The 25,573-nt window shown below is 36.9% G+C and overlaps 1 protein-coding gene and 1 long non-coding RNA gene across 2 annotated transcripts; both read right to left on the bottom strand.

The window, feature by feature from the left end:
• Positions 1-5,476: 5,476 nt before the first annotated feature.
• Positions 5,477-12,690, bottom strand: LOC118167945 (interstitial collagenase-like). Its single transcript, XM_035327941.1, has 10 exons — positions 12,558-12,690; positions 11,287-11,531; positions 10,892-11,040; positions 10,667-10,792; positions 9,598-9,759; positions 9,122-9,239; positions 8,324-8,457; positions 6,994-7,153; positions 5,978-6,078; positions 5,477-5,781 (listed from the first exon to the last, which is right to left on the bottom strand). The coding sequence occupies exons 1-10, from the start codon at positions 12,663-12,665 to the stop codon at positions 5,681-5,683; spliced, it is 1,404 nt and encodes a 467-aa protein (XP_035183832.1). The 5' UTR covers positions 12,666-12,690; the 3' UTR covers positions 5,477-5,680.
• A 2,583-nt stretch (positions 12,691-15,273) lies between these two features.
• LOC118160402 lies at positions 15,274-24,851 on the bottom strand. Its single transcript, XR_004747465.1, has 4 exons — positions 24,717-24,851; positions 23,297-23,406; positions 16,972-17,090; positions 15,274-15,769 (listed from the first exon to the last, which is right to left on the bottom strand). It is a non-coding gene; the product is annotated as an uncharacterized LOC118160402 (long non-coding RNA).
• Positions 24,852-25,573: the final 722 nt, after the last annotated feature.

The raw sequence follows: 25,573 nt of genomic DNA, 5'->3' as shown, positions 1-25,573 counted from the left end.
TACCTCCAGACATCCTATAACACTGTGCTGGCTGACACAATAACAATTAAACCCATCTGATTTCACAGCCATCTGAAATCAGTTAGTATTTGAATACCCCTGAGCTGCTTGGCCACCATTTCAAACCTGGCACTCAATTTTACATATTTTAGACTGAATTTTAGAGAATCTGAGCAATTTCATGTCAGATGCAATGGAGCACAGTGGTTGTCCCAGTCTACCTGTGTAAAATGGGGCCTCCAAATGTAAAGGGAGTCTTATCCACTCTCGGTCTGATACATGCACCAGATAGGTATCCCGTCCAAGAAATTAAAACTTTGGGACAAATTACTGCCATTTCTAGGAAAAAAGAGTAAAATTTAATTCATCCATTAAGTGAGAATGTTTGTTTTAGAAAATGGAAGAAAGGCTCACTCACCTTCTCTTCCCTGAAACTCTTTCGAAAGGCTGTGTGTTTTCTTTAAATTATAGCGGTAAAATCAAGGATATACGTAAGCAAAAAAGACTTTACCCTATAAAATAGCCTAAAGGATGTGAATAATCTTACATCTTTCTTTCACTCTTTCTTTTCCTTTTTCTTTTTCTTTTTTGTTTTCATTTTCTTTCTTTTTCTTTCTTTTTCTTTTTCTTTTTTTTTTTTCTTTTTCTTTTTCTTTTTTGCTTTTTCTATTTCTTTCTTTTTCTTTTTCCATCTTTGTCTTTCTTTTCTGTCTTTCTTTTTCTTTCTTCTATCTTCTTTCTTCTTTCTTTTCTTTTTTTTCTATCTTTCTATCTTTCTTTCATCAATTATCTATCACTTTGCTATCTATCTATCTACCTACCTACCTACCTATCTATCTATCTGTCTATCTATCTATCTACCTATTAATATCTATCTATTTATCTATCTATCTGCCTTTTCATCAAGAAAGGCTTCTTCAGTTTCACCACAATAACCACAGGGGATATGACTATTTCCTCCCTTAAGTAATTCAGAATAACGGAAATTTAAAGTCACACAAACTGTGACAAATTACAGGGTTTCATCCTGTGCTGGCCAAGCACCTTCATCTTTCACTGGTAGCAATGGGAGCTGAAGGTGTTTGGGACCTCCAAGGAGATATGACAGTGTGTGCTCAACATTTATGAAAGAGTTGTAAGAAATATCCTTGTGTTTGACTGCGGCTTTTTCTTTCGGGAATTCCTTGTTTCTATATTGCTGGCTTTTTGCTGTCACTTGCAGCCAACTTTTATCCAGCCGGAAACATTAATGATGAATTTTCTAGCCCAAATTTCACAATCTACCCTTATTTGTTAAACTTTCTTGTTAACAGTATTTCTCAGCTATAATAACAAAAAACCCCACATCTCTTAATTTGTCATTATTATAATTTCATTGTGATAAGGTAAAAGACCCAAGACATGTGGATCCCTTTTAGTTCTGCTACTGAGGTACAAACTGTGACAACAAATTTTCTGAAATGGGGAGTATGACAGAACTAGAAAATCCTGTGTGCATTTGTCCAGAAATACAGATTTATTTTATTTATTTATTTTTTTTTTGAAACTGAAATATTTGGTTGCCTCAATGGTTTTAAATCTAGAAGGTGTTACCATCTGACTGTATGCATGGCATTATAATATCCTTTTGGAAAATGTTGGCTGTTTTCAATTTATTTTTGTAAAAAAATCAAGGTGCTGTTTTGAGTTTAATTTTGTAAATATCAAGGCAGTATTGTGAGAAGACTTGATATGAACTGGGAGAATTTGTTATCCTTTTTTCCTGCTGTGGTTAGCTATCAGTTCCCACAGCTATCTGCTGTACAGCAGTTGAAGGACTAGCAGTAAACAGCTAGGTTAACATTCATTGCACCTAGCTTTATACATTTATTAGTTAAGTATTTGTGTATAGAAAATGGAGAAATATGTCTCTCTCTTGAGTGACTGGGTAAGCTGCCATAGGACAGGATGAACTGCCATTTTTAGGTACTCTCTTGCTGTCTTTACTGAATATAGAACAGCTTAAACAACTAATTTAGACTATGCTTCTAGTTTCAGCGAATAGCTCAAGCTACATTAGTATTGCTTAGAAGAGACTTGTGTGCCAGGTGATGGAGTCCTACATTACTCAAAGCCTGTGTAAGGTTTTTGCTTCTTGACCACCTGCACAACACAGCAGCCAGTTCCCACTACTCATGGGAGAGAAGTCTAAATGAAGTTCCTCACAAAAGATGTTACACAAATATGTCTATAGCATTCCTTGAGGTCTGAGAGAAGAAGTAGCTGTGAAACAGCTGTTGGTTATGATTTCCTTTTTCTTATCTTTAGCTTTGGTTAGAATTAGAGGATGTTATGCCTTGTGACTTCCTCTGTTGTCCTAGAATAGGTTTTATCCAGATTACAGCTATGTCACCCAAGCTTTAGAAAGGTCACTGGCTGTCCTCACCACATCACTAGTACCAAGTGACACTACACAGAGAGCTATAGCAATCCTCAATAACACGGCATCATGGTCATCTTAATATGATACAATCAGGGATTTAAGAGTTCACACTGTGGGTGTCTATATGTGAGTTAACTGTCTAGGCTTGCATGATATCAACAGAAATCTAATAAATATGGTCAGATGACATCTACAGAGCATTTCTTCTGACCAGATGTGAGATGTAAACAGAGGATGATCTGTACAGCTCTCAGGAGCTCACCAAATGTCTTGACCAACACCATTGACCATCATGAGAGCCTAAGCCTGAGATCATATGAAAACACTTAGGCTTCAATTTAGTTGCCTAAACAGTGGTGTGTTGTTCTCTTGAGACAGTCTAGTGAACCTGAGACATAGATACAAACCTGGTGGCTGTGACCCAGGACCTAGAGGGGACACATGGCTCCTAGACGGGCATTGGGAGGCCAGGTGGAAACATTCAGGAACCTTAACGGCTCTAGATATGTGTTCAGGTAGCTGAGATGAGCCACTGCTTTACAAGCTCAATAATAGAATCATAGAATGGTTTGGTTTGGAAGGGACCATAGTGATCATCTAATTCTGACAACCCTAGACCAGGTTGCCCAAAGCCCCATCCAACCTGGCCTTGAACACTTCCAGGAATGGAGTATTCACAACATTCCAATGTCTCACCACACCCATTGTGAAGAATTATTAACATACCTTCTTTTAGTTTAAAGTCATTACCCCTTGCCCTATCAATCTGACCATGGATTTAACAAAGCTGACTCTGCTCGGCTTGAGTGAAAAACATGGGAGAATGTCAAATGGTTTAAATAATGTATTTGATCCTTAACAAACCCTTGGCAAAGACTGCTCTCTGTGAGGGCAGGATTCATCCATCCAAACATTGATGCTGAGAGACAGCATAGGCTCTGTGGGGCTTTGGGGAGTGCTGATCTTCCCGAAGTCCTGTTTCATACCTGCACGGTCGTCTTGGATACCAATGCACTAAACACATATTTAGGCAATTTAATTCCTCCCTGGGTGAACCTGCCTCAGTTAATAGCAATGGGGTCTATGCACAAATAACATAACAAACACTAGAGAGTGTTGCAGTACTCTACCTTAGTAAAGTACTTAGCAAATAGGATCCATGAACTTATCAAAAGGGTGGGTGTTTGCACAGACTTACCAGGTAATGACAACCAGAGTCAGACTTACTGGAACTGGTGCTTGTGCAGGGAGCTGGCACCAGCTGTCCTACTGTGTGGCTGAAATGGAGCAATTGCTACACTCATGCAAGAAAAGAAAAAATGCACTCATGCAAGCTTGGGGGAAATTTTCTCTCTCTCTCAAAAAAAAAAAAAAAAAAAAAAAAATCACTTCATTTTGAGCTCTTGGTCTTCCTGCTCAAAGGAAATTTACAAAACATGTTCCCGAAAATGTGCCCGGGAACTAAAAATCAGAACTTTACAGGATGCCAAAAGGCGTGGACTAAAAATATGTTGTTATAACTTTCTCCTCTCTTTAAAATCTTCATCTTTATGGGTTGTGAATTACCCTTTCTCTCTCTTTCTCTCTTTCCTTTAAAACATAACCACCTCCTTACCCCATTTACCATTTTCTCTGCTCCAATGAGTACCCCCCAATTTTTAGTTGTAGAGAGAAATTAGTGGTCCTGCTCTAACTCTGAGGAGCTATTCTGGAATTACCTCACAACCTTCACATTTGAAGGAAATATATGCCCCAAAATTTTATTTTTTAATTTAGACCTTGTCTAGAAAGAAGTATTATCGTTCCCTCTAAATCTTCTGTTGCTAGGTCTGTAGGTGATCTTTATTAAAAACGAAACAAAACAAACCCCCAAAAAACATAATCAATTGAGACATATACTTTTAAAACAGCTTTTAGACTGATTGTTCAGTAGCACTGGCTTGCACAAGAAAAAAGTAAAATAGCATTGTTACTGAAGTTTCAAATTAAAGAATTTTGTGAGAACAAGGTTCACATAAATTAACTTATTAATTGAAGTCTTTGTTTTACTGAAATTTATTTATTTATTTATTAGGTGTTATAAGGAATATAACATATATTCACCTCCATTTTCAATTATAGTTTCTTATCTTTGAATTTAGATCAATTTTTACTATTGAATTTGATGAAGGTAAAAATTATTGTCTGTTCTTTACTTACAAAAGATACAATTTAATGGCTTTCCAATACAGACAGCCAAGTAGTGAAAAAAGTTATAAGGCTATATGTTTTTCTTAAAATCCTGTTATTTCTATTAGATTATCCTGAAACCTTCCTCTGAAGTATGTATGCTGCATAGTGCAGATGAAGAATGAGACAATACATCTTGTTATGGACCATTTATCTTCTAATGGTATCAGCTGAGCTACAAAAAATAAGGGGGGGGGGGGGGGGGAGGAACAGAAAGAAAGAGGATAACCCTTCAAAAACCATTTTAACTGAAGACATTTGAAAATAAGACTGTAAAGTTGTCTTTTTCATGAACTTCTTGTATCAGAAATATTTTTGGCTAAGGATTCTCATTTTTAAAGCAATCTTCTTCATCCTTTATTCCAGAAACCAGGAGGGATTTAATAACTACTGGAGTATTAAGTTCTTAACAGGGCCTCCCTGAATAAGGAGGTTTATCCACCCCTTTAATAATGTGGCTACCTGTGATAGCAGGGCAAAGGTTTCAGCAACCTTCTTTCTAATCTTACATTTTTCCAGTCTTAAATTCAGTTCTTAAATACAAATATGGCAGTGGGATTTGTGGGCTGACACTAGATAATGATGACTGACACTAGATAATGACTGATAATTTTGTGGACTGACACTAGACCAACTGTCCTAATTACCCAAAAGGTTTTTACCAGAACTTGTGTGGGCAATGGATCTCAGAGCCAGCTGGCTGATCCTTTCTTTAGCTTGGGAAAGAGATCCAACATTTCATGCCAAAACGCATTTTTTAGTATTTGGAAGCTAGACTTCACTCTTGAGTATTAACACAAATAAAAAAACAAGGACACAATTATATGACAAATATAATTTATTAGGAATATTAATGTAGTGGATGAAAGTGTAATAAGTTATATAAATGCTTTTGTATTACAATTAATAATTATTAAAACTATACTCTTACAAAATCTGGGCAGAAAATCATTCTGACCTGATAGTCATAAAATGCTGAAAAAATCAGCACATAAAAATATACAGTGTGCATATGGAAAAACATTGCAATTAGCAATTAAACCAGCTGATGCTCTTCCTTTGACTGACAATCCGCTTGGACCGAGGATCAAACTGGAACTGAGTTGTTCCATGGAAGAAGTAGACATAGCCTAAAAGGAAAATTAAATCCAGTTATATTTAATAAATGATTTTTTGGGAAACAAACAAACAAAACCAACAAATAAACAACAACAACAACAATCATATATACTTTCTATTTTTCATTTCCATCTCTATTGCATTGCTTCAGAGCTAATAACATTTATTGAAAATAAATGCTTCTGTTTAAATGTATGTTTTACTTACCATCTGTCTGGAAAGCAGCATCAACTCTGCCGATTTTTCCAAAGTCATGGACTATTTTCCTGGGATAACCTTGATCCATGGATTTTTTGTTTTCATCATATCTTAAAACAAGAAACATCATTAAAATCTGTAGTGAAGCAGATGATATTTTGAAAGTTCAAAGCAAATTCATACACCTATGCAACTCTACTCAGTTTTAAGTCTCATAAGGATAAGCTAAAGTAGATTTTTAATTCTTATTATATATTAAGGTTCTGATGAATGTCTTGAAGTTTGAAAATGCTGCCTTCAGACAAGTTTGTAACAAAGCTCTCACGGATCTGGGGTATGAAGCCCAGGGATATATTACTGAATTTCTGGACAATCTAGAGCCTTGGCCATCACTTGCATCTAAAATGTGTTTCTATTTCTAGCTACTGGATATCCAGTTCAATCTAAAAGCATAGCAAAAAGTTTGGGAATAGAAAAACTTGTAGCTCAGTCCTGAAGCATACTTATATTACTGTCACCCATGTACTTCTTAAACAAAATTACTTTCTGAAATTTATCATGAGCTACATTTAAATTACAGATAATACCAACTGTACAATAAGAGATTATGTACAGTTTGATTGTTCAAAGGGAAATTCAATTACAATACTTTTGATTAGTAGTTCATTTTGTTTGAAATGTGAGTGAAAAGTGTACTGTATCATAACATTACACAGAAAAGCAACAGTGTTGTGGAGAAAAAGTGAATAATTTGCTAGAAAATAGCTGATTTACTAAACAGATGTTTCATCCAGTAGCAAGTAAATACATTGCCACTACAGAAATCTAGTGAATGGCAAAAAGTCCAATAGAAATCTTGGCATTTCATAGTAACTGCTTTAAATGTTTAAACTTCCAGATAAACCTGTTTAAATTTCTGCAGTATACCTGATTTAAACATCATTACATTTTAATTTTATAGTAATATAACCATCCTTAGGGACAAATGAAAAGACACTTTCTGGTAGATGAATATTACACCTTACCTCCAGTATCTGTCAGCTACAAAGAAATATGTTTTTCCGGTGGTCTCGTCGCTGTAAGCTGCATTAACTCTTTTAACAGTCTTCGGGAACCCCAAGCGATAAATTGATTTAGGATAACCATGTGGAATGTCATATCCTCTGATAACCCAATATTTGTCCTCTGAAAAATATAAATACGTTTCATTTGGTTTTGCCATTTCAATTTATTGTTTTAGAAAATTGTTTTAATCCTTGCATTGGAACTACATCTCGAAGAGAGTGGAAACGTCCTTTGTTTTTATGAGTAAAAACCACTAGAATGACAAGGTATATGGATAATACTTTCCCCAGATTTAGGTCAATAGAAATAATATATTTGTCTAGTTAACAGCCTGTGGAGGGTTGAAGGTTGATGACTTAATCCACTGGCATTGAGTGGGATGCTGGAATTTCATTACATTTCTATAGCATATTATTTGAATACAGATCCACATAATATTTGATTGCTAGATCAAGTGCATTAAACTATTAAGAAATGCATATGTCTAATCAAAATGCTTTGGTAATTTTAGGTGCAATGAACATCTTCATATACCGTAATATATACTTTAATTTGATACGTCATGAAGTTAATGATAATGAAGCTATTTGAGATATTTAAAATGTATTTGAGAACTTTAAAGAAAACGATTTATTTTTTTTCTCAGTGAACACACATTTTTCCTCACACAGTGTAATTTTTCACCAACATTTATTTTTTTCAAAAATATGACAAAATACTAATAAGCATGTCAGTTTTCCAAAGATTGCCCAAAGTATTTTTTTTTTCTCTTTGGCTTTCAGAATACAATTTCAAAAACAAATTTTGAAATATCTAGTAACTAATTATTTTACTCCCTTTTTAAACTAGACTTCAAATATTTTTGGTGAAAATCATACTAAAAAATATTGTAACACTATACTCCATGCTAATAGTGAGAACAGTAACAGTAATGTACAAACTCCTGTACTTGCCAATTGTATAATGTGTTAAGACAGCAAAAATCCTTCTGCATAAATTAAATGCTGTTATCTGAAGAAAACTGGATTTGAAGAAGGGAAATAATTTTCATGTCTTGTTTTTCAGCATATTAACTAAAACAGAGCAGGAAGATTTTTTGGGGCTATGACTTCTGGAGAGCTCTTGTAACATTGTAGCTCTATCATGTTCTGGTTTAATTATTTGCAGCTTTATAAGAGACTCTTTCACTGGCCTTCCTTAAAGAATCACTATGACTTTTATAATTACATAATTTGTAAATGTCAAGAGAGGATATGGTCAGAAAAATCAAAGAAGTTCAGATTCCATTACCTTTAAAAAGTAAAACTTCATCCTTTTCAATATTCTCATAGGCAGCTTGAATTCCTGATGGCAATTTTGGCCAGAACAGTGAGATAAAATTGAGCTCTGTCTCTGCCCTCTCAGGATGTTTACGCAGCATGTATCTGGTTAAAACAAAATTTACATATTAGAACAGTTCCACTCATCATAAATATAAAACAATGATAATAACTCCCAGACTATAACAGGAGGGAGATGAGTACCTCCACTTAGTGATTTATTCTGTCTAATGTCTGAATTACTCATTAGGGCATGAGTATCCCTCTTCACTGAATGTAAAGGAAGTCTAGTGTGACTGCACCCTTAAGTTTAGCACCTTGTTTAGTACCAAAAATCAGGCAAGATAAATATAAGCTCTATTTCTCTGTAGGATAGGAAGGTTGAGAGTTGGTTTCAGTAGCCACCTAATATGTCTTCCTAAATACTGGTACTTTCAGTCCTGCCCCTGCTTTTGTAGCAAAAGATTGTAGTGTGAGACATATGAATACATTGCCATATCTAGTCCAGAGACAAGTCTGTCACAGCAATGGCGATAACAGCAAAACAGTTGAGAAACAACTTGTAAGTCCAGACTTCCTTCACTGCTCTTGTCAATTAAGGCTTTTGAGATTAATGAATTGAGAACTCTTTCTTGGGTACCATGGTGGTTTTCTAGTGTTTCTCTTTGTACTAAATTTAAAATGATAGTTTTCCCTCATGGATTACATTTTTTTTCTTTTAAACTATTGAATATATGTAAGAGATAATACATTTGCTTATTGGTATTACCTGCCCTTGAAGAACATTAATTCTCCACGCAATGTAGTAATAGCATCAAATGTCAAATTGGGGTCACAGGCTTGTGGAGTTTTGGGCCCTGTAGGCTGCACAGCAGCATTAGTCTGTCCTATAGGAAGATAAATGAAGAAAAAATTATTTTTTAATATGAAAAGATATAAAGACAGTGTTCAGAAGGTGTCCAAGGACGTCAGGAACATTATTTAAACAGAATGAGAGAGCATATGGATATAAACTAAATGTTTATCACAAAAAGTAGAATTTTGACATTGCTAAAAATAATTGTGTTCATCTTTTCCAAAATGTTTGTTTTGCAGAAAGGGACTTCAGCTGAAGATAGCCTGCAGAAATTTCCCTTTTTTTGTTATCCATTTCTCATTTTAGTGGAATAAGCATGTTTTAAATATATTCTTATCACTATTAATCAGCCTCCGAGTAGAAATAATAAGCAAAATAGTTTTTCTTACCATATATAGCTTGAATGCCATCAATGTCATCCTGAGGAAGAAGGAATTCATTGGGGTCCGTGTAGGCATAAGTTGGATACATCAGTGCTCCAGGATCATTTGAATGAGACAGACCCAGTGAATGGCCAAGCTCATGGGCAACAACAATGAACAAGTTGTATCCTGTGGGATAAGAATCATATGAAAAATGGAACATCTTTTCAGTATTCACTACAGTTGACTAAATGGGAAAAAGTTTTATGCATCTTCCCAAAATATGCTACAGATACAAGACAGGCTGTAAGTTGTACTACCAACATTGCAACACAAAAATTTTGTAACAGAAGATCTATATGAGTATTTGAAGAATGTTGGTCATTGATTATGATCTCCTTGTCTTAAACACAAATCCTGTTTCTCCTACTATTGCATAAACCAATCAGGATCAAGGCTCATTCCAAGGATGTTGGATGTTCCATGATCCAACAGAACAATCTTTCATAAACACAGGTGTCCTTGTTTCAGTTAGGACAGAGTTATTTTTCCTCCTAGTAGCTGGTAGGGTGCTGTGTTTTGGATTATGATGAGAAGAGTGCTGATAACATGCTGATGTTTTAATTGCTGCAGAGCAATGCTTACACTAAGTCAAGGACTAGCCGGGGTGGGGGGTTGGCTGCTTGGGGTTGGGCTGGGCATCAGTCAGCGGGTGGTGAGCAATTGCATTGTGCATCACTTGGTTGTACATATTATTATTATTTTCTATCTTAATAAACTGTCTTTATCTCAACCCACAGGCTTCACTTTCCCGTTTCTCTCCCCCATCCCAGAGAGGGAGGGGGGAGGGTGAGCGAACGGCTGTGTGGTGATTAGCTGCCAGCAGGGTTAAACCACAACAACAGGGATGAAAATTTTGAAGATATTTGAATGCTCTAGAGAGTATGAAACTTTGAAATGGAGTAAAGTGATTTAAAAGGACAAGTTCTGACCCTCCTACTCACATTTTATCTGCAATCAGGCTTAGAAGCTAAGCATCAAGCAAACATTGTACAAGGTAAAACTAGATAAATAGATCCAGTTACAGAGTCCTTACCTCTTGCATCTTTTGACCAGGCTTCCTCCTCATCAAGATGCACATCTCCACCAATACCTTCACCTGGTTGAAAAGCATGAGCCAGCTGCCCATTGGGGCCATCAAAAGGAGAGTTGTCCTGGTGATCTAAAATGAAGAAGAAAAAATAATTTAGAATCAGATTATTTCTATGATTTCCAGTAACTATTTTAGGTATCAGTTTTACCTCTAAGGTATCAGTTTTACCTCTATAAGCGAAAGAGATCACTATATCTGCATCTTTGTCCTCAGTCTTTTGGAATGTCAATGGTGTCACGCTGCTCCAGACATTCAGAGCTTTTTGGATTGCTTCATCTACATCGGTTTGTCTCATCTTTCTGGTGTAATTCACAATCCTTCAAAGCAAAATGAACACATTATATAATGTTAAGAATACAGAGTTTTAGTTGAAACATATTAATTAGTACAAAAGTAAGAAATCTTAGGTATTTGTTTCATGAATGAAAACGTATTCACATCTAGATACTGACTTTTAGAGTGCCTGTTTCTTTCTTTTTCTTTATGGCATAATGTTTCTTACTTCAGGCTTCCAAAGTTGAGATACAAGATTTATATATTTTTGAACCAGATTAGGAAGTTACCTGTATGTCAGATTATTTCTCTTCCACTTTGGATTCCCTGGTGTGAACATATATTGCTGAACATCGGGAACACCGCATCTGGGTTTATTCATCATTTCCAAAGTTTCAAGATCAGGTTTTCCAGTTACTTGTAGTCCAAAGAATTCTTGCATTTCCTTGAGCTTTTCAACAAGGTGATTTTTACCCCTGTGTCTTACATGAGGTTGGTGATCTATCTGAAGATTGTAAAAATTCTGTAGATACGCCTGAACCAGAATATAGAAAAGAAGAGTATTGTGGCATATCAGTATTGTGTTGAGTCGCACTTAAATTTTCAAAGTAAGTCTGAAATGATTTTATCAACAAGCTTTGTATTAACAAAAGCTAGAACAGATTATTTTCTTCAGGAATCGGTGTGAAAAGATACATATGATTTACACTTTTCATACTTATCTAAATGTGTTTCACTGATGGAATATATGGAGAAAATGTCTTTAAAATCGAATATTTGCTATTAATAATTAATTCCAAATTTATTTATTGTAACCCATTACTTCAGTAGGAAAACTTATGAGGAAAATTATAACTTCTTTTGTCCCATTCAAGGAAATAGATTGGCAATGAAACCCCAGAGGAGCTAGGACTCCTGACAAAGCTGGTGAATATAGCTGGAGAGTCAGGACTTGCCAGGTCATAACATTCATTTTTAGCTGTGTAATATGCTTTTAGAAAACCAGATATTCATACTAAATTTCAATACTGTTGTGTCTCCAATAAGTAGAGACATATAGTATACAGACATATAGTATATACATGTTATGTCTATACAAATGTTTCGTTTCTCATAGATTTCTTTTTTTAAAGGAAAATTCTAAAAAAATTCATTCAACAAAATATTGAAATCCAACTCTGATTCAAGTTTCCTCCCTTGTGTTACCGAGACCAGTCATGTCACAAGTTTCAAAGCACACTCTGAAACATAAACTGTTGCCGATTTTGACTATTTCTGCACAACCTTGGAGCCTTCCGGCTAGAACTCATGCTTCTCTATTATTGCTATTACCTTACTAACAACATCAAAAAAGAAGCTACACAATTTTTAGATGAATTTTGTAATAATTTCCACAAAATTTTCACAGATTTTCCAGATTAGTAGGAAAAGCTTTTTATTGAAACCCCTGCAAACTGATACATCTTTAATTTCAAGTCATATTCTATGAAAAGAATTGCAGTTATAGTAGTCTCTCAGACTACTTTCTGTTTCATTTAGAAATGCACCAGACAATATTTACCTCCACAATATTTATGGTCTGTCGTTCATCTTCTGCTTCTGGATCCACAGGGAAAGCAGAGGAGACAGCCACAGACAGCAACAGAAGGAGAAGCGGAAGGACCTTCATTCTTGTCAAATGTTCTCTGGCTCAGCTGCTCTTTGACTTCTTGAGCTATTGAGCATGCTTTTCAGCTCTGTTTATATAGCTAAATTGTAAATCAATGACAGTCTGACTCATGCTGCATAATATCCTCTGATTAGTAAAAATGATGCATAACCGTTTCATCATCAGGGAGTAATGAAATTTGTTTAACTAATGTTACTGTCTTTATTTTGCCTTAGCCTTCTGTTTTGGGCAATTTCATAGTCTATTTAGCAAACAAGGAAGTACTCTTCCGATAAAAGGTGAAAATTACATTTCATTTCCAAATTACATTACATTTCTTACCCCCCCCCTTTTTTTTTTAATCATACCTTTGGACTATTTATGGCACAAGGTCTTGACAAACTGGAGAAAAAAATCGGAAATAAGATATAACAGTAACATAATATAATCATTATGCATTATAATCATTATGCATTATAATCAATAACAATACATAAGTTCTGTTATAATAAATAATAAAATATAAAACATTGTCAAAATATGTAGCAGTAACATACAAAAGTGCAAAGAACTGATCTTATTTAGGAATAATTATTATAATAAGTCCATGAGGGGGCTGCCATCAGCTAATTAGCAGTTCTGTCTAAAACAATCTCGTTAGCAAATCTGAGAACTAAAATGTTTCAACAATTATCACCTGATATTTAAAAAATCAGTCTGGTTAATGGAACATATAATCTGGGATTCTATATGTATAATTAATAAAATAATGCTTATACTCTTGCCAGCAGACATGCAATAGGGTGTTTGGATCCAGGCACAGTAAAGTGGTCTGATCAGAAAGACTCTGTGAAACCCAGCAGGAACATATATGTATCTGGAAAATAAAGACTGAAAACCATTCTGTGACTGTGTTCTCTGTCTCATCAAGAGGAGGTATGTATGATAAATATTTTTAAATATATGAAGAGTTGTTCCCAAAAGACAGTCTGTGAATGTTCTCCAAGACTCTACCATGGTCTTAAATACGAGTGATTAAATGTAGATATGAGGTTTGTTGTGAGCATCTGTACAATTTAAGATATTCTAGGGAACCCCACCTGACCTACAGCTACCCTACACGGGTGTAAGTCTCCATTCTACCCTTCTACAATGATGTAGGTCTCCATACCTCCTGTGTCATGTCAATCAGTCCCAAGCAGGTGTCTCAGTTATGGACAAATTAATGATGCTCTGATGTAGAATCAACTTTCAATGTTTTGATGCATAGATATCTACATATGATGTAGGTGTCTAAGCTCCCATGGATATTGCTCCCATGGGGCAATGGATTCTAGAGAGTGACACTACTGACCATATGATATGGAGTTTAGGATCAACTGAAGTGCCCTTTATACTTTATTGACTGTATTGACTAGGTCTCTGTCGAATATTAGAGGATTTTAAATACCTTGGACATGTTGGCACCTGTACTATAGATCCCTAAATTCCGGAAAACATTTCTAACTGCAAGGAGAGCTAAGCACCAGAGTAGATGGTCTGAAGTGGCTACATGCTTGCTATCTCTGGAAGTTGTCAAGTACAGGCTGGGCATCTTTTGGGATGTTTTTGGTATTGCTGTCCTTGCCAGAGATAAATTCACTCTGTGGAAATCTATAGAGGTCTTTTGAAATACATTTTTTTATGATTCAATGTCTTGACAGGGAAAACAAAGGCTAGTGTGAAATGGAAAAAGGCAAATATGTACCATTTTATTTTGTTTCTGATATCTGATTAGATTTTGCTCTGAAGAAGGTCAATACAAGGTGAAAACTTTATTGTTCTAGAATCATAGAGTATCCTGAGGTGGAAGGGAACCACAAAGACTATCCAGTCCAACTCCTAAGGAGCTGAAAATATCCTTCTGGAAAATATTTAAATTAGTTCCCAAACATCGGGAAAATATAATGTACTTACTATGTAGTTCCACCTCACTGTAGTGCAGCATCTGCCACCCCTCAATCATGCTGAGATTTAACGGAGAATACAAAATTTCTGGGAAAAGCAGATTTTCTTATACCTTCCAGTGTGAGTCATATTGCTTATTTTCAGTGATTAAATAAAGATAATACAGGATATTTCAAAGCAATAATCCTGTGCTGGTCTTTGAAATTGATAGGAAGATGATCAGTGAGTACAGCTTTTACACCAGTAAAGAGATTCAGCTTCATGGCTCACAGTCCAAGAAAACTTTGCTGTTGATTATTCCTAATTCATCATGATTTTCAGACATGAACAAAAAGTGTCATGTGTTGGATACATCTCCAAAGTCTGCAACAGCTCACATGATAATGGGGTTAGTGAAATACTGCTTAACTTCTCTAATTCTGTTTCTAAACTAGATTTTTTTCCTCCCTGTAAATATTTCTTCCTCATATGTTTCTGTAGGCTTGCTTATATAGGTCCTTATTCAGTGCCTCCTTTTTTTTTCCTTTTTTTTATATATATATATATATTTTTAAGTCTTCCCTAAGAACTCCCTAGATATTTATCTATCCTTTTTTTTTTCTTTTTTTTTTTTTTTTCCTTTTATTTTCTTAAGACATAAGATGTTTAAACATGTACAGGCAAAGAAAAGATGCAGGTTAATCAGATGGGTCCAGTGGCTGAGATGGGAACATTAGGAAATCACAAGCTACAGATTGTACAGGAAGCTTCTGCTGCTGTGCACACTTCTGGAAATGGTCTTTTGCCAAATTTTAATGGGACTAGGAGGATACTGAGTCAGACAGAGGGTAGGAGGGGACATCTGGTTGTCTTCCTGGAAACTACAAATAAATTAATTTTTAGGACAGCCAATGGCAGAATTAGGGAGTCCTGGATTCCAGAACTAGCAGTGGGAGCTGCTTATGTGCTTACAGTCATTGAATGAAAATTTTAAACAGCATCAGGAAGAGAAAGCAGAAGCAGTGGCTTCACTCTGCCTTGGGAATTTCCGTCGTGTTGGTCCCGTTTCACCATCTGCGTTGGCTTCCCACTGCGTGTCCTTCAGCACATCTCCCTTGAATGATGGAAAGAGAGGTTTCGGTCATCTGCTGTTCTCATCACACAACAGTTCTCTCATTGTCACCTTCTCCTTTCCAAGTCTGCAGGAAAAAAAAAAAAAAAAAAAAAAAAAAAAAAAGCCAGCAGAAGGAAACTCAAAAGTGCCAAAATGAATTTACTGAGTGCTGACCTGTGCCTACACAGTCCCTCACTTTGCTTGTGGGACTGTTGTGTTATATTGAGTGACTAGAGGCTCACCTTCACACACAAAGGAGCAGAGGGGTACCCTGGCCAGCTGGGAAGCCCCGGCCACCTCTTCAGGCCACCAGAGCTCTCAGCTCACCCCACAAGCCCCTAGGTTCTTCTGGGGGTGTCTCAACATATGGGCTGGGGGACCCTCATCACATGGTAGTAGGTTACTTTCTAAAGGGCATGGGACTCATGCTGGGGAAGATCATTTTGAGATTGCACAAGGCTTATTATGGGATATTTAATGCAGGAGGATTAACGATGATTTGGAGAGGAACAAGTGGGAAAACAGCAGGATAAAGGAATAAGGGTCTGATTGTGTCCAAGCAGGTTTCTGATTGCCTGACCATGCCCCCAGTTTGACCAGGACAGTCCTGGCTTCTCACTAAACACCACTTTTAGCAATTTTCCTGGTCAAGGGGCTCTTTCCTGTGTGCACAGGTATGTGGGTTCTCGGTGACAGCCCCTGTGGTGGGACCAGGGGCTGCAGACCCATGTGTGCATGGTGCCAGCAACTGGAGAGACTGGGATGTGTGTGTCACATGAGTACCTACTTCATCTGTGTATGAGCACTGGTGAAGACACAGTCAGTGAGTAGGCTAAGAGGTTGGGAGCTGGCTTTCAAAGTGGACATAAGCCTGGGCTGGATACTGGAGAGACACATATGTTTGTGGGTTGGCTACTGGAGAGTCTGGGAGCCCAAGCCAGTGACTAGGAGGGAGACTGTAGGATGTGGGGTCAGCAGAGGGACCTGTTTGTGTGAGTGTGCATGAGACAATGGGGAACAACAGGGCATCCCAGGGCAGCTGTAGGATGGCCGGGGAGTCTAAGCCCAGCTGCTGGGATATCCACGGTGTGGCGTGTGTGTGTTTGTAGGTGTGCCTGAACCTACTGGGAACACATGCTCAGCATCAGTGCCTGCCTGGACCCGCGGCACTGCACCAGCTTCATCTCTGTCAGGGTATTGGATGTGGCATCTCCTAACACAGTGACTCTGCCTGAAGTGTGCCTAACACCTCTATATAACCTTTGGAGAGAGGTAAGACTTACCTACCTCCAACTGTTCAGAGACAGCTCTTGCCTGGAGAGTGAGCATCCATACATCACCCAGGTTGCCTCAAACCACCCTGCCAGGTCCAAGACCCATCTGCTCAGCATTGCCAAACTGGGTGCCTAAGAAAGAAGGGGTTGATGTCATTGTGAATAGAGAAGTTATTTATTTATTTATTTATTTATTTATTTATGTTTCGGAGGGGTTTCCATTCTTTCCCCTCACTGTACGGGCTTATGACTCCCTGTATTAGCAACAACTTTACTTTATTTGCACACTTCTTCCTCAGCAAAACTGCACCTTTTTTGCTCGTGCTGAGGCAAGAGACCTCCAAGTATCCCTTTTCTAGGTACTCAACTCATCATTCCTTGTTCTAGTCTGCATAGGAGTGCAAGCATTGCAGAGGTTTATCCAGCACATCTATCCTCTATGTCTATCCTCTTTTCAGTACTAACTGAAGAAAACCTTTAGGCAGATGTCTTAAAAGATAAGTATTTCCCCAGAAGAATTTTCCTGCCTCCAGCAATTTTCTGTCTTGGTGACTTTCATTTACTTTGTACATCACTTATTTAGGGCTTATATGTGACTCTTCAGGCTAGTTCTCTTTTGTCACAGGTATATATGATCAATCAATTTTTTAAATCTTCTAATGGCTTTCATTCTCTTCCTAAGGAGAAACTTCCAACCACACCCCTGACTAAATAATGAAATAATAAACCCACAGTGTGAATCATGTGTGGGTTTTTCCTAAATCAAAGTCTCTCACTACAGAACTACTGCTGAAAGGGGAACTTTGGTTGGTAGTTCCATATTTTTAATATTACAAGAATGAAAATTGGTAATTCGTAGTTCTAAGAATTGTTTGCTTGCTTACTTATAATTTGTCACATTGATGTTTGCAATTTCTTTCTCATTCTCAGGCAGCACTAGAAAGTACAGTCGTCATTCTTTGAGGAAGTACTTTTATGTCCATTCTGTGCTGCTACGCATATCCTAATCTCTCCATATGTTTCTGATACGTTTTGAAGCAGCAAAATCAAAATCTTTCCACAAAACCAGAATGTTATCCTGAAACAATCTCTTTTCCTTGAAGGATGTCCCTTTTTCTGGGAAGACCTAAGTGTCAGGGATATAAGTCACGTCACTGTGTAACAGTACACAGCTGGTTGTCAGATAGCCTAATAAAGTTAGAAGATTCCTTAAGAGTTTTTTCTTAGTGAGCAAGGTACATTTTAATAGTGAGATGAAAAAGCTGGGTACAACCTTCTGAGTCAAATGTTTTAAAGTTTGCACAAGCTCATGGCTTACTATCAGCCAATATTATACATTTCCTTTAAAAAAATGCTGTTGACTCCACTCCAAGACTATGATCAGTGATGCCATTTATGAACCAGGATGCTGTGCTGGGCATTGTCAGGAGCGTAATGGCATAGTTCAAACCACACACAAGTCCAAAGGCCACTACGATAGGGCTGAGGACGTTAGGTACTGAATCAGCCCTAATTATTCTATTGTAGAGGAGCAATGCAATGTGACAGGTCACAGACTGAGGTAGTGCCTGAGTTACACCTCAGTGACTTGCAAAAGTCTCAGACATGGCATCATCACTGAAATCAGTAGCGCTTGAAGAAGGGAAGGAGTGCCACTTTCTGTGCCAAGTACCTGTTTCCTGAACACACAGGAAAATCAAATTAGATACTTCATCCCCACAGGAGCTGCTGCCTGGGCTTGGAAACTGCTCTATTGTGTCCCAGGCAGGATTTCCCTGATGGCAGGCAGGCCATGGGACACCCTGTAGAGCTGATCACACCAGTGTGAAGTCCTTCACCTCTAAATCTGGCAATTGTCACAGAAGGTGTGCAGTTGGAAAACTTGGCCTGAAAGAGGCAGCATGACGAGATAAATATCCCTGCACTGATCTACGAAATACATCTGCATATTCCCAGGGACTCTGACACATTTGGGACATATAGGAATTGCTGTAGGCTTGCAGAATCCTAGCTGGATGCATGGCACTAACGCTGAAACATCCCATTCAGAGCTACTGATTGTGAATCTGTGAGGTCAGTAGACAAGCTGTTAGGGAGCAAACACAAATGGGCTGGTTGGAGTCCAGAGGCTGCCAGGAAATCATCTAGAAACAAAGGCTACACTTTGACATTAAAAAAAAAAAAAAAAAAAATCTAGAAAACCAGTGACATCTGAGAGAGGTATATCTGCAGTTCTGAGTTGTCTTCAGGGGTCCTGAGTGCCCAAACATGCCTCTTCTGTCACTGGGAGAGAGCTTTTTTTGTTCTCTTTCATTAAACCAAATCCAAGTTTTTGCTAGGAACCATTTTCTACATCAATGTTAAATGTAATCATTTTTGTTGTTGTTGTTGTTCGTTTATTTTGGCCAGCACATTTTCTCTTATCTTTGTCTGTTTTATTTAGGTGATAATTTTTGTGGTATTTTAATTCTGGGTGTAAAAATCATTACACAGTGTGTTTTCAGTTCATTACTAAAGCCCTAGTTATAGTGATGATGCATATATAATCATACCAAGAACAATGCCAAAGGAGATTTTTCCCTTCCCATGAGGGTGACTGTGTGAAAACAAGAAAACCAATAAGAGATAAGAAAACCAGCATCCAAGCCAAATTGCTTTTCCTAGGGTAGATATTGTTGGACCCTCCATGTTGGACATCCTGGCTTGTGTCTGACTGACACACTGTGGAGTCCTTGGTAAACAGAAAACAGATAGATACACTCAAAATTAGACCAAACACCCTCCAAAACAAGAGGTGAAAACCACAGAAATTTAGACCATTATATATACACTATTAAAGAAAACAGTCATTTTTTTTGTGCTCTGAATTCTCTAGGAGAAAGAATCACATGAAAATGTTCCTTGTGAAGAGACTTTTATCTTCACTCATTTTTGATGCAAACAGGCTAGAAATTTGCTGTAACATGGAAAAATCTGTTGTATTTAGAAGACGAGAGACTGTAACTGAAACACCTTGACTGAGTGTGTGGCAGACAATGAGTATATCAGCTAAGAATCCTGATTTCAAAGTTTATCTCAGAAGAACACATGAAACAAAGGTCTATAATCTTCAGTTAAAGAGCTTACTTTCACACAAATGATGAGGCTGACTTGCCAAATGATTCTTCAAAATAAGAATTGAGAAGAAAAATAAGACACCAACATACAACAGGAAAACAAAATTCTAAAATATTTTAGCACAGATTTTACTACAGATGGTTAAGCTCTACTTCTGATACATATCCATGACATATCATGTTCAATGGTTAGCATGATCATCTGTGCACGTAATTAATGAAATAAGGAAGTAGAGTCCCAACTCATCAGGAATAATCAAAAATGAAGAAATAGAGAAGTATTTGGGAGCCACAACAATCATAAAAGATCTAGGACAAGTATGCATTGCTCTGAGAACTATAATCCCATCTGAGAGTATTTCAGAAAATGTCTGGAAGATTAGAGACAGAAGAGATTATCATGTTTAAATAAAACATGGTTCAATGCAGCCAGATAAAATGGCACTGCTGTGGAGGGCAAAGATACTGTAGAGGATGATCACTAGTAGGAAGAACTGAAGAAAACCACCCAAGCTGAGAGGTAGTTAGAGAATTCCTTGAGGAAATAAAACCTATAAAGTGTGAGCCAAACCACTCATGCATCTTTTATGGCTTTTACTATTGTAGCTGAGACCGTGGACTAATTAAGACATTAAAATATCTTGCGGTTATGAGACCACTCAGAAAGCTATGCCAGAAATGTGAAGGAATAACAGAATTATGAAACAAGAACAGCATGAGGCAAATAATAAGGAACAAATTAACGTAATTGAAACATTTCCTTCTTTATTCAATACAAACATTCAAATTAGAAGATTTGAACCTGTTTCCCTGACCTTGGCAATGTGAGACAACAATCAGATCTACTTATTTATTTTTCTGGACATGGTTTAGCTCAAATTAATCATCTTGTCTCCAGTTTTGCCAGCGCAGCAAAGCCCTATTTATCAGCTCTACAGCAGGGTATGGCAGCAGTATTTGCACTGTTTGCTGCAGGAACAAACGAACGGCAATGCCTGTGTCTTGCAAGACTGAGTGTGCCATACTATGTTTTGGACCTCAGTCAAGTTCAGATTAAATTTCCTCATGGTCTAAATACACATTGGAGTGTCCCATTGGAGTAGCCCTGCTTCGATGGTAGTTAAAAATACATCAGAAAAATGTTCCAGATGTATGTTGAAATACTGCAATCATACAATACAATTGTATATATAAATACAATACTTTTGTCCCAATGGTATAATAGACAATGTGTACAAACTGAAACAAAGCTATTTCAGTGACCACAAGCGTGATGGAGCCCAAGCACAGGTTGCCCAGAGAGGCTGTTGGGTCTCCTCCTTGGAGATCTCCAAAAGCCACTTGGACATGGTCCTGGGCAGCCTGCTCTGGGTGTCCCTGCTTGAGCAGGGCTTGGACCAGATGGACCCAGAGGTCCCTTCCCACCTTAACCATTCTGTGATTCTGTGAGGAATCAAATAGAAAAACTTTTCCTTTTTTTTTTCTTTTTTTTTTTTTTTTTTTTTCCCTTTAAGTAATCTGTCTGACAAGGGAGACAGTGGATACTGTGTCAACTTTTTTTTTTTAGTTATTATTTTTTTGCATGCATAATGTTACAAAGTTACATTCTCTAAGACCTTAGGTCTTGCTAGCTGTCCATCTGCATACTTAGGTGCTTGAATTACTCTTAATTCCACCTGCAGAATGTTGCCAGTGATGCCTGACTCCAGTGCCTGGGAGATTATTGTCAACAGTGCTGAACAGTGGCATTGACCCCTCAGTCTGTGAGGTGATGGGGACCCTCTGTGTCATTGATGCATAATGACAGGTATTCCCCTGGCCCAAGGTCTGAGGTTCCCATGGAAAAAATGGAGGGGCATGGGACATGTCAGGGGTGACTGGGTCTCTCCCATGTGCCAGCATGCCCCTGATCTCCTGTGTTTGTGGACATGAACCTTTAATCACATAAATATCAATAAATACCTTAGGGTAGGATTCATCACACCATTTTAGCCACCTATAATCAGGCATCTAACATAAGCTGCTCAAACAAGCTGGTGCTGCTGCCAGTACTGAGGAAGAAGAACTGTCCCTATGCACCCCTCTCAGGTTAGTTTCTGAATTGGTTTCTGGAGCTCCTGTCTGTCTCTCCGTAATTACGAGAGGTAGGTCTGATTAGTTTGTTTGCTTAATTTATATCTAAAACTTGTTGAAAGCAATACTGTTCCTCACGAACTCCTGGCTGGTAGGGCTCTTCGTAGGGTGATTTACAGCATGAAGACTGAAAAGAAGACAATGGAAAAATGTGTATTAACACAGTTTTCTATCAAATGTAAAAGCTGTGTTATTCTTTGGTAAGTCAACAATCCTAATGTTAATTATGTATATATACAAATATATATATATATACACCATAGTATGATAAATACTGTTATTTTGTTATTTACAGAAATACACAAGGAAAATGCAGGGGCTGAGGTGTGATGACTGACTCTGAAGCACCTAAATGTTCCATATAGCTAAAAGAAAAAGTGTTTCCAGTGCAATAGGACTGCATTATCTCCTAGACTATTGTAGATTCTGTTTTCCTAACATGGAAACCAGAAGTTTGTCTTTAGGAGGCGTGTAACTCTCTTCTTATCAAAGTCAAACTCAATTTGCTTTCTTCTATGAAAGAAATAAAGGAAGTCTAGAGAGAAAAAAAAAATATATAAAAAAATAACCAGGTTACAGGTTAATTATGATATTGCAAGTGTAAAGATTAGTATGCTTTAACAAAAACTGGAGAGAGTTCAAAAAACTTTCTATACACACGCACTGCCAACACTATCTGCTCCCAGGGGTAACCTTTGCAAAATGGTGCAGCTTGGCACGGGGTCACCCTGCTCAGGGCAAACCAGCCATATGCACACTGCATGATTTACTTAACTTAGCCCATGAGGTGACCCTACAACAAATTTATCTAGGGTGTGTTTCTGCAGTTTAAAATGTTTGCTATCATGCAAAGGCTTTGTTGAAAGTCTCCAGAAGCATTTCTTCTTTTAATGTGGATCTGGGAGTGGGTATTGCACAGCCTGGGTGAAGCATGGCTGTCTTACATGACTGTTTCTGGGTCTCAGTGGTCAGGCTCAGGGCTATGAGGAGCCTGCAGAAGAGCCTCTTTCTGTCCAAGCACAGTCAACCCCATGACCCCAAGACTCCCTGGGTCATTTAGTTCAAGTATATTTAAGAAAAATTACTCACTCTCATGTTGAAAAACAGCATCAACTTTTCCATTAATTCCTGTAAATGCATCTTATGCATCTTTTACCAGTCTGGGCTTCCTGTCCATGGACTCATTTATTTGATTATAACTGATTAAAAAAACAAAACAAAACAAAACAAAAAACTGGTGCCAATTAAAAGTGCAAACAACTTAAGATTAATCCCGCCACCCCAATACCTTCACCCCAGGCATCCAAGTTCAATGAAGACTTTCAGTAGCATTTAGACAGCCTTGAGACAGGTCTAAGATTTCATTTATTACTCTATGAGCTGCATTGGAAGAATTACTTCCGTTTACATGACCTCATCTAAGATACATCTAAGAATACTTAATATATAAGCCATTACCACAAATCTGCCCTATTTCTATTGTTTTATTTTTAAGAGACTGTACATAAAGAAGAGGCGGATAATCTTATCTCAAGCATAAGTTAGATCTGTAAGTTTATAAAGAGATTGCTTTATTGATCCCTCTTTGCAAGAAATGTTTATCAGGATATTTTTTTTTAATCTCTCTCTTTTTTTTTTTTTTTTTTTTCTTAAGTTACAATATAGTTTAAGTTATTTTACTCAGTTTACGTATAACAGGCTGTTAAATTTTGAGTGAAGTAGAGTTTATCAGTACTGAAATTCTGCAACATACTTGCTTACAACAAGTATGAAAGCATTATGCTTTGCTCAGTAAGAGCTTTAATTATCAGACAAATTACTCAGATGAAGCCCTCTGGACTATGAGATTTTGAATGAAAATGTAGAATTGTAGTCTTCTGCTCAAACTGTAAGTTTGTAGCTGACTAGCTACTCCCGGATGATCTCTGTATATGTGACATACATGCATATGAAAGACAGAAGTTCAACTACAAAAGCTGAAGTTACCTACTGCTTCTGTTATAGGAACACCTCCTTCAGTTAGAAATATATGGTCTGCAACACAGACCTGAGCAGCAGAGACTGAATGAAGAAAGAAAATCATATCCAGGCACAACAGAGAGTTCTTTGCTGTGCAAGACATTTGTCTGAAACTTCATGGAATGGTCTGTAACTGGAAAGAGAGAGGAATATATAACCTATAGTACTGGCTTTGATATCAATCATGTATTATTATGGTTCTGACTGATTTCATGAGCTGATTTGTGGAACTGTAAGACAGTTGGTTTTTTGTTTTGTTTTTGTCCCCAAAATGAGTATATTTAAATAAATGAATAAATAAATGTTAAATAACAAAAACATTTAAAAGGAGAGCTAAGAACATTGTTTCAATTCCCTTTCAAATATTTTTCCATAGAAAGTTGTGACAATGAAAGAGATTACTAGAACAGTGTGACTTATGCATCTTAAGTCATGACAGGATATTGATCATATTTGGTCCTTTTTAGGAAAGTAACACAGGTAATTTTACCTCCAAAATCTGTCCCCTATGAAGTAATATGTTTTCCCCTTATTTCTGTCGTAAAAAGCAGCATCAATTTTGGCAACATCCTTTGAAAAACACAGGATGTAGAGTTTTTGGGGTTATCCAGGTAGTATGGTATCTCTTCTCACAATGCAGAATTCCTTCCCTATCAAGAAAAAATGTTGAAAACATTATCAGAATCTTCCAGGAATTATGAAGTCCTTTTTGTGAAAACTAATCTGTAAATGAAAAAATACAGAGAGAAACTACTGATTACTTGATAACATTCTACATTCTAGTTTTTCAGTCCAAAAAATGCAAGAATAATACAGAGTGCCACATTTTAAAAAAACTAAACCTCCACTTTTCCTTCCTACTTATGTTAGTTTTGCTCAAACTAGAAACAAACATGTTATCATTTTTAAAATTCAATAGATAACTCTCCAGAAAAATAAATAAATAAATAGATAAATAAATAAATAAAAATAATGATTTTTCTTTTGCCAGGGAAACTTTTCTCTATTGATATTAAAAAAAATAAATAGACACATACCTTATCTTGGATAATATATTTGTTATCTCTGTGATTGAAATATCCCAATTTATTGAACTAAATTAAAGTTCATGGAATCCCACAGAAAACCTTAAAGTGCTTTTCAAGCCAGACACAATCTGTCTATGCTACTAGAAAAGTCATCATTAAAATATAAAATAATAATAATAATAAAACTTACCTTTAAAAAGGTGAGTTTCATCTTTTTCAGGAATTTCATATGCAGCATCAACAGCAGAGGGCAGCCATGGCTAAAATGAAGATACTAAATGAAAATCAACTTCTCTTACTGCAGAATGTTTGTGCTGAA

This window comes from Oxyura jamaicensis, chromosome 1 (assembly GCF_011077185.1).
Source record: "Oxyura jamaicensis isolate SHBP4307 breed ruddy duck chromosome 1, BPBGC_Ojam_1.0, whole genome shotgun sequence".
In the NCBI taxonomy this organism is placed as follows: Eukaryota; Metazoa; Chordata; class Aves; order Anseriformes; family Anatidae; genus Oxyura; species Oxyura jamaicensis.
Note: the sequence above shows the minus strand (reverse complement) of the source record. Positions and strands in the feature narration are given on the sequence as shown.

Bases quoted from the DNA above. Each gene is read 5' to 3' on its own strand.
- LOC118167945 (XM_035327941.1), bottom strand. From the start codon at position 12,665: ATGAAGGTCCTTCCGCTTCTCCTTCTGTTGCTGTCTGTGGCTGTCTCC. The intron at 11,041-11,286 runs GTAACTTCCTAA...TTTGCTTTGAAG, and splicing joins AGAAATAATCTGACATACAG to GATTGTGAATTACACCAGAA. The intron at 10,793-10,891 runs GTAAAACTGATA...TCTTCATTTTAG, and splicing joins GATCTCTTTCGCTTATAGAG to ATCACCAGGACAACTCTCCT.